The 13,844-nt window shown below is 36.2% G+C and overlaps 2 protein-coding genes across 2 annotated transcripts in view; both read right to left on the bottom strand.

The window, feature by feature from the left end:
- On the bottom strand, nt 1–4,807 carry LOC102586083 (putative pentatricopeptide repeat-containing protein At1g17630). Its single transcript, XM_006357314.2, has 3 exons — nt 2,053–4,807; nt 1,097–1,362; nt 1–81 (listed from the first exon to the last, which is right to left on the bottom strand). The coding sequence occupies exon 1, from the start codon at nt 4,446–4,448 to the stop codon at nt 2,265–2,267; it is 2,184 nt and encodes a 727-aa protein (XP_006357376.1). The 5' UTR covers nt 4,449–4,807; the 3' UTR covers nt 1–81; nt 1,097–1,362; nt 2,053–2,264.
- Nucleotides 4,808–7,737: 2,930 nt separating this feature from the next.
- The window catches only part of LOC102587321 (protein HOTHEAD), a 7,925-nt gene continuing 1,818 nt past the window's right edge, over nt 7,738–13,844 (bottom strand). The window contains exons 2-6 of the mRNA XM_006357400.2: nt 12,061–12,448; nt 9,610–9,920; nt 9,141–9,526; nt 8,341–8,909; nt 7,738–8,183 (exon numbers count right to left, since the gene is read on the bottom strand). Of these exons, the coding sequence (XP_006357462.1) occupies nt 8,129–8,183; nt 8,341–8,909; nt 9,141–9,526; nt 9,610–9,920; nt 12,061–12,448 (1,709 nt within the window). The 3' untranslated portion in view covers nt 7,738–8,128. The remainder of the gene's footprint in view (nt 8,184–8,340; nt 8,910–9,140; nt 9,527–9,609; nt 9,921–12,060; nt 12,449–13,844) is intronic.

Raw genomic sequence — 13,844 nt, 5'->3', positions numbered from 1 at the left:
GTCACATTGATTATTGCAAAGCGGAGCTGGATATTGTTATTCATCAACTAGCGTACTGCAGGGCACAGGCTGTTGCTGCATCTGAACAACAACAGATATTAACAGATCATCATGCAACTGAGGAATCATTTAATGATAATAATTGTGATGGCGTTGTGAATCAAGCAGATGCTTTGGTGAATAATAATAATAATGCATCTTCGTATGATCAACAGCCAATAGATCAGTACAATCCTCATGATAGTTTCTATAATCATCCTCGTTGTGATCAGCAAGCAGAAGATGATCAGCAATATGATGGAATTCAAGATGGGCAATTAGATTTAACAGATATTAACTTTCCTTGGAGCTTGCATGAACAAGAATCCACGTCTACATCGGCTCCCAATTCTATGATGAAGCAACTATCTGTTAATGACCAATTTGACAATATTAAGGACCCTATTCTTGAGGGGATTTCAGGTTTCGGAAGTTTCGAACATGATCAAACATTTGATCAACACAGGTCAGTATTGCCCTTTGTTCAATCTCTATTCTTTGATTATTTAATTGTGTGATGTTGAGTTTAAGCATTTAAAGGTTTTCAAAGATTGAATGATGAATTTAAACAACATATAAGTCTTTGATTTTCATTTGTCTATTAACATAGTTTGCTCAGTTTTAGGGAAAATGAATAGATTATGGCTTCAAGCCTTCAACAAAGTTTTGCTTTTTTTGGATGGATCTTTTATGGCATTTCCAGAGTAGTTTTGCACATTGTAATATAGTCTACCATATATAGAGAAATGTTATTCATAATTATAGAACATAGAACTTAAATCCCGATCTTGCTTTTTAGTTTTTTTTTTTTAAAAAAGAACTATTTCAATCTCAAAACCACTCAATATCTATTCCCCAATGAACCATAGTATAGCCATTAAGAAGAAGAAATAATAAACAAAAAGAGAACAGGTTATAGCATTGTAAGAATTTCTCTTTTTTTTCTTTATTTCTTTCTATATTTTGGACTCTAGTTTTGATACTTGTTCATTTCACAATGATGAAGCTATTCAACAAGGGAACAGACTCCAATTGAAGGAAGAGGGTGAGCCCTTACACATGCTTGAAGATCAAGATCTACAGGTGCTGCTACGTTGGTTACCTTCACAAACTGTACTTCGCTGAATTTTTGTAGTAGAGAGATCCACAAGAGGAAATAATCTCTGAGAGTCAACTGACTCCTCAATTTTGCCCGAACTCCCAACGAGTGATGCATGTTTTGTTCTTCCTTTCTTCTAAGTGCCAACAATCAATCGGTATGCAAAACTAGCTTCCATTCATCTGCTGAGGCCTTCACTCATCGTAAAGCTCCAGATGGTTTTACTGGAAAAATGAAGGTTCAGAATTTTAGACATGTGATGTAAGTAATAAATAGGCAGTAAACAAATTAGTTTACTTGTGATTTCATGAGTCAAATTATGGTGATGGTGTACATTCACTATTCCGATTTCTTGATACAAATTGTTAAACTAGGAGAAAGGCTGAATGCACTTTATATACATTTCACATTCTTCCTTGTCTATGACAACACCGAGGTACATAGAAGGCCAAACTTTCATCATCTTCACCATTTCCACTTTGTTAAAAATATCATTTCCTTCATGTGCAGCTTAAATAAATGAGACTTCAGTTTCAATGGCATCCAATCACCAATTTGTTTAAGAAACTAAGGGATCAGTGTTTTCCTACCCAACTTTCAATTGCTTCTTTAATTTCCCAGTTTCCACAAGCTCATAGCTCCTTGCGACAAGGCAACTCAAGCCTGGATAAATCTAAGAGTAAAACATAAATGTATTGGTTCAATCTAATTATTCCTTCCTTTTTGTACGAAAATACAACTGAATCCTATCCATCATGCAGGCTCATCAGATTTCGACCCAATTCAGCAGATTAGCGAACAATTAGTACTTTTAAACATGCATTGAGACTTCAAAAGATAGAATGAAATCATATAGCGAGTAAAAATATATCAAGATGTGACACCTTTTTCCTGGAAAATGAAATAGTACATACCTGAGTGATGAAGTGACTGCACAGCAAACTCATATAGGGCTGATCCCTGAAATAAATATATAGAAAGACTGGAAGTGAGGTCAGCTGTTCACATAAGTTCTGCAAAGGGCTTTGGGCAGAACTTTGGTTGTCGAACAATGGCTTTGGGCTGGTTTAAAGAATAGATTGTAGTTTTCCTGCATTGAGCATAGACACAGAATTCTTCATGATGCTTAATACAGATAATCTTCTTGTTCTTCTGCACATTGCAAAGCAAAGCTCTTTCGGGGTGTGCATCCTTCTTTAGCCATATGAAGGCTTAGAATATTAAGCATTATATGAACATCTTCCATCTCTGAATCCATAGGTTGTCCTGCTAAGAACATGTAAACCTTCTTTTTCACCTCAATCCAACTTTGTCCTGGAGCTTTTTTCAAACCCTGTGTCTTCGCTGATATCCTCACATTTGCTGAATCCTTCCACCTTCCATTTACAGCATATAAATTACAGAGCAACATGTAGCTTCCCGTCATCCCAGACTCAAGGTTGAAAATCTGAGCAGCGGTTTCTTCTGCGACTTCTGTGTTTTTATGCATTTTACAAGAGTTGAGTAGTGCTCCCCAGACACAAGCATTGGGCCTCATTGGCATGTTTTGCACCATTTCACTAGCCCGCTGCAATAGACCAGCACGACCAAGAAGATCTACCATACAAGCATAGTGCTCCATTTGTGGTTTGACTCCAAACACTTTCTTCATCTGATCGAAAATTTTATACCCCTCATCAACAAGGCCTGCATGACTACATGCAGAAAGAACTGCAACAAAAGTAATTCCATCTGGCTTAGTTCCTGCGCTAGTCATCTGTTCAAATGTTTCTAGGGCAGTAGCACCAAGTCCATGCATTCCAAATCCAGAAATCATTGTGTTCCATGAAATCAAATCTTTTTTTCCTACTCCCTCAAATACTATGTTTCCTTTCCACAAACTACCACACTTCATGTACATATTAACTAACCCATTTCCCACCAAAGTACTTTTATCCATTAGATACCTTATTGAATAACCATGGATTTCCATACCAAGATGGAAGTTTGAAAGCTCAGCACAAACTGATAAAACACTTGAAATTGTAACATCATTGGCCAGTACTCTAGCAACTTGCATACTTCGAAAGATTTCTAAGGACTCCTCATGCCTCTCGGCCATAGCAAATGCCCCTATAACAGCACTCCAACTTATGACATTAGGTTTCATCTTTAGATCATCTAACTCTTGTAACTGCAAAAATAACGAATAGGCCTCGTTACATAAACCTGATTCTGCATAACAAGATATTAAAGAATTCCAGCTCACTATAGTTTTTAATTGCAATCCGGAAAACAGACATTCAGCCTGCCTAACAGCACCACATTTCCCATACGTACACATTAATGAGTTTATCACAATAGAATTATTTTCAAAGCCCCCCTTGATAACGTATCCATGCACCGTCTCACACTTATCAATTCCATTGTCACCAATACAAACTGATATTACTACAGCAATTGCCTCAGCAGTAGCTTCAACTTGTTTCTTTCTCATCAAAACATAAAGTTTCCACGTATCCTGATAACGTCTACACCTAGCAAAACTAGATAACAATGATGTCCAAGTGACAGAATTTGGTTCAAACCCCTGAGGTTCCATCAGCAGAAACGTTTTGTAAGCAGCATCACAGTCAAAGTTCTGCGCAAAACCTGAAACTATAATGTTCCATGATACTTGAGTTCTCACAGACATTCTATCAAACACTTGACTTGCAATATCCATACGCCCAATCTTCCCATACATGTTCATCAATTCATTTCCAACATAAAGATGATCTCTAAAACCCATTTGTATAGCGTGACTATGCACTACACTGCAGAGATTATGGTCGCCGAACATACCACATGCCCGAATAATCAACGGAAAACCAAACCCATCAGCCAAATTACCATATTCACGCATCTTAACATAAAGCTTTACAGCTTCTTCACATTTCCCATGGGATAAATTAGCCCTCAAGATCGAATTCCACAACAGCAAATTCGAGAAGCAATCAGTTGGGCAGGTTTCGAATACTTTTTGAGCTTCATTGATAAGACCAAATTTAGAGTAAGCGGATATGAGTCTGGCAGCTATAAAAGAAGAATTTGATGAACTAGTGATTATGATCTTTTCATGAATTTGCTTCAGTTGTTGAAGATTAAGGCCGCATTGTTGAAGTAAGTGGTCCAAGAAGTCAAGAAGCTCATTTTGGGTTTTGTGGGAATGATTGGCTGAAGAGTGACGGTAAAAATGGGTGAAAATTGATGGGAAACAAAGTCTAGTCGAAATTGAAAATGGAGGCTGGGAAATGAAACGCCTTGAACTCAACCAACAGCCTTGAAGCATATCCTCGTCGAAAAATTGCTAAAGATTTGGCAGCAGTAACAAGGTTTGTGGCGGAGTGGTGGAAGAAGGAGTAGTTGTTGAAAGGATTAACCTAGCTCTAATGGCTACTGTTACATTGAAGATGCAGAGAGAAAGAGAAAAGAAGATCTGGAAAAATGTAAAATGAACTGCCTTACTTGTATTCATATCTGATCTACTATTTATACAAGTGACTAAAGCTAACTGAATTATTAATTATCATAACCGACTAACAGCCTAACAATTAGTCTAACTAACTATGCAACTAATCACAATACAAGCTTTGCTAACTATTGCTCAAAGTACAATTTACACAGCTAATACAACTAACACTAATTTCCACACTCCCCCTCAAGTTGGGTGGTGAAAAATATCCAGCAATCCCAACTTGAATAACATTTCTGTATGCAGCTGCTTCCCTAATGCCTTTGTGAATATGTCTGCCAGTTGATCTCTACTAGCAATATATGATGTTGTAACCAGTCCTTCTTGCAACCTTTCTCTAATAAAGTGACAATCAATCTCTATATGCTTTGTTCTCTCATGATACATGGGATTTGAGGCTATCTGTAAGGCTGCCTTGTTGTCACAGTGCAACTCCATTGGTAAGTCCACTTTGGCACCCAATTCTTTGAACAAACCCTGCAACCACACTAATTCTGCCACTGTGGTAGCCATGCTCCTATACTCTGCTTCTGCTGAGCTTCTTGATACTGTGTGTTGCTTCTTTGACTTCCAAGAGATCAGGGAATCTCCATACTTTATTCCAAAACCTGTGACTGGCTTCCTGGATAATAAGCAAGATGCCCAATCTGCATCACAATATGCAGTGACCTTCCCTGAATTTCTGCTGCTCATTAGGAGACCAAGTGCAGGTTGTTGCTTGATATACCTGATTACATGTAAGGCTGCTTCATAGTGTGACTTTTTTGGTGCATGCATGAATTGGCTTAGGTGTTGTACTGCATAAGATATATCTGGTCTAGTCATTGCTAAATATAACAACCTCCCTTTGAGTCTTTGATACACTCTTCTATCTTCTAGTTCTGCATCATCACTTGGAGGTTCAAATACTTTGTCATATTCTAGGCTGGTCAGTTTTTGATTTTGTTCCAATGGTGTTGTGGTAGGCTTTCCTCCCCCTAAACCACATTCTGATATTAACTCCAATGCATATCTCCTTTGATTCATTAGGATCCCTCTGGCAGACCTTGCAAATTCTATCCCAAGAAAATACCTTAGTTCACCTAAGTCCTTCATTTTGAAATTGTGATTTAAGATTTTCTTGGCCTCCTAAATAAGTCCTTTGTCATTACCAGTGATCAACAAGTCATCAACATATACAAGTATTATAACAATTCCTTCTTGGTTCCTTTTGGTAAACAAAGAATAATCCAGTTTACTCTGTGTGAAACCAGACCGAATAAGAGCTGTTGTGAGCTTTAAATTCCATTGCCTGCTAGCTTGTTTTAAGCCATACAGGGACTTGAGTAGTCTGCACACCTTATGCTCCCCCTGGCTACCAAGACCTGGTGGCAAAGTCATATAAACTTCCTCCATAAGATCACCCTGAAGAAAAGCATTGTAGACATCCATCTGAAACAAAGGCCAATGAGATTGAGCAGCAATAGAAACAACAGTCCTAACAGTCACCATTTTGACCACTGGAGAAAATGTGTCATGATAGTCAAGACCCTCTTGTTGTGTGAAACCCTTGGCAACCAATGAAACTAAAGCTGAAATCATATGCGACTGGACTCTTTGACTTTCATCTTGCATGATCATGTTGTAAGCTTGATTTAGATTAGGACTGGGAACTGTCATTAAAATGTGACTTCTAGACTGAGCAAATGTTTCATTTAGTCCCATCAGAAACTGTATGAGTTTTTGTTTCTCCATGTGATTTGCATATTCCCTGTACTTATCACATTCACAAGATGGGAGAGGAACTAGAGAAATGTGTTCATCCCAAAGGTTCCTAAGCTTAGAATAATATTCAGAAACACTAAGAGTGCCTTGGCTCATAGTGCATATTTCTCTATGCAACTGGTAAATTCTAGTGAGATTCCTTTTATCAAATCTTTCCTTTAGATCCATCCAAACATTATGAGCATTAGATGAAAACATAAGGCCATTTGCCAATTCCTTCGAAACAGAATTGGTAATCCATGACAAAACAAAAGCATTACACCTTTCCCATTCATGCTCTAAATCTCCCTTATACTGCTCTCTTCGACAAGTTCCATCAACAAAGGCTATTTTATTCTTAGCTAACAATGCTACTCTCATAGAATGACTCCAACCTGTATAGTTTTCTATGCCAGTTAACTGTTGTGAAATCAAAATGCTACCTGGAGTGTCTGAAGGATGAAGATACAGAGGATTCCTGGGATGAATTTCTGTGAATCCAATCTGTGTCAAATTTGATTGCAGCGGTGTGGAAGGACCTGATGCAAGTGGATCTCCTCCGGTTTCCATTACTCAAGCTCCTTGTAACAATGCAACAATTGAATTGAATATGATGATGAACCTGGACGCAATTTCACCCAAATTCAGATTCTCCAATCTGCAGCTAATTTTCCAGATTTCTTCTTGTATGAATGCCTTCAATGATAAGAAACAAAATGGAATAGCTAGGCTTCAATGGAACCTTGCTCTGATACCATGTTGAAAGGATTAACCTAGCTCTAATGGCTACTGTTACATTGAAGATGCAGAGAGAAAGAGAAAAGAAGATCTGGAAAAATGTAAAATGAACTGCCTTACTTGTATTCATATCTGATCTACTATTTATACAAGTGACTAAAGCTAACTGAATTATTAATTATCATAACCGACTAACAGCCTAACAATTAGTCTAACTAACTATGCAACTAATCACAATACAAGCTTTGCTAACTATTGCTCAAAGTACAATTTACACAGCTAAAACAACTAACACTAATTTCCACAGTAGTATTTATAGCGCTCCAGTGGTTCATGAGAAGGAAAAAGAATGTTGCATCTAGCAAGAGATGATGTAGAGAGAGTTTCGTCTATTTATTGTAAGTCCTATTTGTTGGCGACTCTTGAAGCAAATTCAAATTTAATCAGGTTTTATATTATTTCGGACACCATAAACATTAAACAATGCGTGCTCATTGTTTGTGTGTGATTTGTTTGCCTGCTTTCGTAAAACAAAAGTAATGGTAACTTCAATTTGTTTGTAATTTGATGTTTAATTTAGACTTCATACCTTCACAAAACTCACTATGGAACTATTAAGTACACGTTATTCAAATTGGATTAAATTCAAGAAACAAGTTTTACATTGAAATAAAGAATGAACAATATTACTTGTAAAAAAAAAAAAAACTTACTTGCACCGGATGTTTACATAAAATGAATAAACACATGACATGTCTCTTTCATGTGCACTTTATCACTAATCATGGTTAAATGACGTATATTATCAACTCAATCTATCACTTAACCATGACAAAATAATGTAGTTACACCAGGTGTGGGTAAGTTTTTTCCGTCCCAATTACTCTTTTTTGTGGCAAGCCAAACACTGCAGACTACACAAAACTGCTTGCCAAAGAATTAAAATGACAAAACTCACACTTGTGTCTCAGTTTGCCCTGCAAAAAAAGGAACTACAAAATGAACCAGTAGAATCTTTACAAACCAGCTGCTCTTCCTAATCTTTCTCTTAAAATCTTTACTCCCATGTACCTGCATCAAAGAAATTAATTAGTATAATTAACTAGCCAATCTTTGTACATATTTTTAGTTTAAAACCACAAGATTCAAAAGTCTCATTTACTTGCTTAAACTATGTGTCAAGTCGAAATCAAACAAACAAATTGAAATAGACGGAGTATAATTTTACCTGCCCATCATCAACACTGTGGCTTGAGGATTGGTGCCTGGTGACTCGTTGAATGTCGAACCATCAATGACCCGGAGCCTGTTGACATTCATAACCCTGTAATCAGGGGTTACCACCTTGCCTACTTGGCAACCGCCGTGATAGTGCCATATTGTGATCACAGTGTCTTTGCAGAACTGTTCAAGTGACTCTGTATCATTAGTGTGTTTCGGTATAAGATTAATGTTAGCTTGGACACTCATGTTTAGCAACTTGTCCAGTGTATCCTTGTCACACTGTGCGTAAGTGGTGAAATGTTTTGATTTCACAATCTTCTCCATGATGCGTATGCCATCTACACATCTCTTCAGGTCACGTGGATGGCTGAAGTAGTTGAAGGTGACGGAAGGACTGTCATCAATCTCGGTGCTCTTCAAGCTAATATGCCCTGTTGATAAAGGTGTCGCGATCTTTTCTAATATGAAACCTCCCCTGAATGCTTCTTGTGGAACATGTTTCTTATTTCTTTTGTAGACTTCAATTGCTTCCAGTGTTCTCTGCTTTGGAGGAATTGCGGAGAGTTGCCCTATCTGGTTATGCCCAAACGTGCAACGTATGTCAGAAAAAGGCTTGAAAGTTTAGTGACTTTCATTATGAAGTGATAACAAGGAGTTTAAGTGTCCCAGAAGCCATTTTCTGGCTCTGGCAACTGAAAGTTCTCGGTTTTAGTACGTAAACTAAAAAGGATGTTTCCAATAAGACAAGAACTGATTGTTAAAATCTCAACTATGTTTGAAAGAAGTTGAAGTAATACGACTAACCTCAGCTGAAACGATACCATGATGGCAATGAATGCTATCTTCAGTCTGTCCATATCCACTACTAGCTTCAATATAGACCCCCATCTTGGTAATTCCTACAGTCTGAATAAGTGACTGCTGAACAGGCCTATTTGTGGGAACAAATATGGTGTTCATAGGGTTGTCAGACATGCCTTTCCCGACGAACTTATTGTCAAGCACCACCGAGATGTTCAATTTTTTCAATTCAGCCTTTGGTCCTATTCCACTGAGCAACAGAATTTGAGGACTTCCAATTGCACCAGATGACACTATAATTTCACTTCCCTTTCTCTTTGAAAGAAATGCCGTGTGTAGGTTCCCCTTTTCGTCTTTGAAAATGACTCCTACTGCTCTTGGCTTCTTTCCTACACAATTTTAAAATACTATCATCATCTCATTGAAGATAGATCTTTTCTAGTACTGGATTTATTTGACATGTAATATATACCTGATGTGTCAAACTTGATCTTTTGAACTATCGCGTGCACCAAAACATCAAGCTTCTCAGGGTTGGCTGAGGTGAGAAGATCAGCTGCAGTCTTTCGATGACCAAATCTATCGAAAAGGGTTCCTCCAAACTTGGTTCCATATATATGATCATAAGTGAATCCATTATAAGGTGATATACCAACTTCTAGTAGACCGTCGCTTACTGCTTTTTGCCATGGTGCTAAGATTGGTCTATGAACAATTTGCTTCTCAATCCAGGGGAATGATTCATTTACCAGTTTAGAATCCCATCCTGCTTTCTCGATATAGCTACAAGTTCAAAGAATCATAGTATCAAATGAATTACCTGATCAATTTGCACTTCAATGCAGAGATATATAGTATATGTGTCTAGTACATGCTAGCCATATTTCTATAATTATACATATAACAAAATTTACATGTATGTTAACATAAGTGAAGACATTATTTCAGGTTTGAACCATCAGAATGGAAAAACTCCAGACAAGGAGCATGTTCCTTTAAGTTGGTCCTACGTGACAAAATCAGGTCAGTAGGTTCCGAATACAAATTATAGAAAAAAGGAAGACTAGTATTACTCATACACCTACATTTCTGTTTCATACTTTCTCCGTCTCAAAATACTTGTCATGTTTTTCATTTATGCGTCTCTTAAGAAATCATTAATTAGAAAAAGTGTTTGACTGCTTTACTCTTATTTATGTCTTAAGATATAATCTCTCTTCATTGAACATTTATTATATTTATGTGTTAGGGATGGCAATGGGGCGGGGTGGGGTGGGTTTAAGGCTATGTGGGGCGGGGCGGGTTGAAGTGGGTTTTTTAATAATTAATGTGGGGCGGGGTGGGTTGCGGGTATATGTGATTTTATGTGAGTCAAACTTAATTTTAACTTTTTACATGTTACAAGAGTGATAGATCATTATTTATTAAAATAATTTCATTAAAGCTACTAAAATATTCAAGATAATAAATGAAAATGGTTCAATAAAAAATAATACAATTTCTTACATGTTTTCCAATTGACCTCTAAAAAATAAAATTTTAAGTCACTATCCTATTAAATTAATACAACTTATTGAAAAAATGAATTTATTTTTATGATTTTTATTTTTAGTATCAAACATAACAAGAAAAAGAAAATATTAAAAAAATTATGCGGGGCGGGGCGGGTCTATGCGGGGCGAGCTGGGCGGGTTGAAAATGAAAAGAATTGTTATGCGGGGCGGTGAGGGTTAAAAATTTTGCAGGTTAAGCTCAACCCGCACCGCACCCGCCTTACACCGCCCCATTGCCATCCCTATTATGTGTTATAATTGAGGTGTTTATAGTCTTCACGAACAATTACTAATAAAGACAAAATGAGAAAAATATTATTTAAAACTTCTAAAGTGACAAAGTATTTTGAGACATACGAAGTATTTCTGTTTAAACAACCATTCATGAATGATAAACAGTAGGATGATTTATAAAGTGACCATCATAAAGAGGAAAATCAAATTTATTGGTCTGAAATAATTTAAATACAATAAATGAGGATAGAAGGCTGGTAGTTGGGATGTTTGGAGTATGCAATAAGTTCATTCTCTAGGTACATATATGGATTGACAACCAACCATGTCTAGTTGGTCTTATATTCCCTGCCAAATCTCTTATCTAAATACAGGCAACAAGGACCACAAATTTGGAGATAGATATGATCACTAGCTAGCAAAACTATTAATAAAGACAGTACCCTACCGCAGTAGCAGAGCTACCCTTGTCAAAAAAATTCATGGTATAAATAAGTAAATTTGTTTTTGTATGTATATGTACTAATATGTTGAACGCCCTTGAAACGTGTAAATTATATTTTGACTCGTCTCAATCGTTGCCCTACCACTCCATATTCAGGGGATAAATGAAATAAGTCATAAACGCTTTGTTACTAGCATATATGAAGATCATTAATGGAGTCTAACTGTAAATCGTCCACAGAATCCTATTGATTTAGAAAGGTTATGTACGAATAGTTAGAATGCTAAATGAACAATCACTGTCAATGCCTTCATTAATATAATGTACTACCTATTATTATTAATTATTATAATGTACTTATACAAGTGGTTTCAACTATTTAATAATTGAATATTATACTTATTTCTGAGTGATTTCAAATTGAATATGACAATTGGGCGGGTTGGGTCAAATTTGGGCGGATCATAATGGGTTAAGACAATAATCAGATCAGATCAAGACTCAATCCAAGAATTATAAGGAGATTAAAATTTTATCTCACAACTGACATAGGACAAACCTCAAACCTTACATGAATCTAACTCTGATACCATGATAAGGAATGCATTTTAGGTCTAATTGAATTCAGAATTGCCAAAAAGCGTAAAAATCTATTTTTAGTATAGGAGTCAAGAAAGTATAAATTACGAACCTTTCGCTAGCGCGACTATAGAAACCAGCATTGATGCAAGTGCCTCCACCCAAGACTCTAGCCCTTGCATTAAACACACCATCAGTTGAGGCAAAAAATTGAGAAGCAGAAGCAGGAGAAGTGTCAGCCAAAGAGATGTGAAAATTTTGCATTAAGGAGACATTTGCATTGGTAAATGGGACTCCTCCTCTTTCCAGTAACAACACATTGAATTTCTGTGACAAAGTTGCTGCCAATGGACAGCCAGCTGTGCCTCCTCCCACTATTATGTAGTCATAATTATGACCCTTGCTGCTCCCACTGCCACTGCTCCAAACATTTGATGATGAGAATGAGCTTGCTGGCTTTATGAATGGGTATTTATCTTTCCATGATTCCCATTTTCTTGCTGTTTTACACAAAACAGTATTCCAACTGTTAGAAACCTAATCTAAATCTTATATTAGGGGATCATTTTATTTTTTCCAAAAAAATTACTCTGTGTCTCACATAACTTAATAAGTTGTATGATTATTATTTTCGAGAGAAATATTGAAAATACTTCTCAATTTGGCATGAATTATTAGTTTTATCCTTGAATTATTGACAGTCCTTAGAACACAACTTGATTAACTGAACTTAAATACAATTTTGATCTTGTCACGTACCCCTAAATTCTCGTCAAGTTTAAGAATGTTTTTTCAACACTTCTCTTGGCTTTTGTTAAGAGTTTTATGCTCTTACAAGGTTTGAGATCATTTGTTATGGCATGTAGCAAATCGATGGTATATTTAAGTTCAGTTAATCAAGTAGAGGGATGTTTTAAAGTTGTCGGTAGTTTGGGGACAAAACCAACAATTCACGCTAAGTTCAAGGATATTTTCAATACTTTTCTCTATTTTTTTTTCTTGGAAAAAAGGATAAATATACCCCCGAACTATCATAAATGGTACTCCCTCTGTCCCAATTTATATGACTCACTTTCCTTTTTAGTCAGTCCCAAAAAGAATGACACATTTCTATTTTAAGTAACAATTTGCCTATAAAATGTCTTTTTTACCCTTAATGAAATGATTTACAACCACACAAATTTCTATCATTCATTTTGGACCACAAATTTTAAAAGTCTTTCCATTTTTCTTAAAGTTTGTGCCAAATCAAAGTACATCACATAAAATGGGACGGAGGGAGTATCTAAATATCCTCTGTTATACTTTTAGGACACTGATGCCCTTACCGTCTAATTTTTGGTATGTATATATCCTTTTAATTAACGGAGGAACATGTGTCTCAATCATAAAAGCCTATCCAAAATCTATTTGTTTTTTACCCATAATTAAAAAAATCCACCCAAATAACTAAGACCCAACCCAAATTATAACCCGAAATCTTCATATGCCCATTTCAAAAATAAAAATAATTTCCATTCCTAAAAGAACTCAAATCTTGATACCACAGGCCACAACATACATCTCAAATGAAAAGCAACACACTCAAGCATATCAAAGAATCAAATCAGAAACAAAATTAACATTAATAAACTTTCAAATTCCAAGGGAAAAAAAATCAATCTTCGAGTAAGAACTCTCTCTACTTCAATCAATAAATTACAAGCCCCAATATGCTTAAAGAAGTAATGGAACACTTTAAAGACTAAATTGATGAAAATATCAAAATTTTATCAGAAAGGTCAAATCTAAAACCTATCACTACATTAGAAGACAAATTCCAAGATCGAAATGCTTCATAAAAAACTAAATTGAGCACTTTAAGGTCTAGATTGATGAGCAGATTCAAATTTTGTC

The sequence above is a fragment of the Solanum tuberosum genome, unplaced genomic scaffold, assembly GCF_000226075.1.
Source record: "Solanum tuberosum cultivar DM 1-3 516 R44 unplaced genomic scaffold, SolTub_3.0 scf00246, whole genome shotgun sequence".
In the NCBI taxonomy this organism is placed as follows: Eukaryota; Viridiplantae; Streptophyta; class Magnoliopsida; order Solanales; family Solanaceae; genus Solanum; species Solanum tuberosum.
Note: the sequence above shows the minus strand (reverse complement) of the source record. Positions and strands in the feature narration are given on the sequence as shown.

Coding starts and splice junctions, on each gene's coding strand:
- LOC102586083 (XM_006357314.2), bottom strand. CDS start 4,448: ATGCTTCAAGGCTGTTGGTTGAGTTCAAGGCGTTTCATTTCCCAGCCT.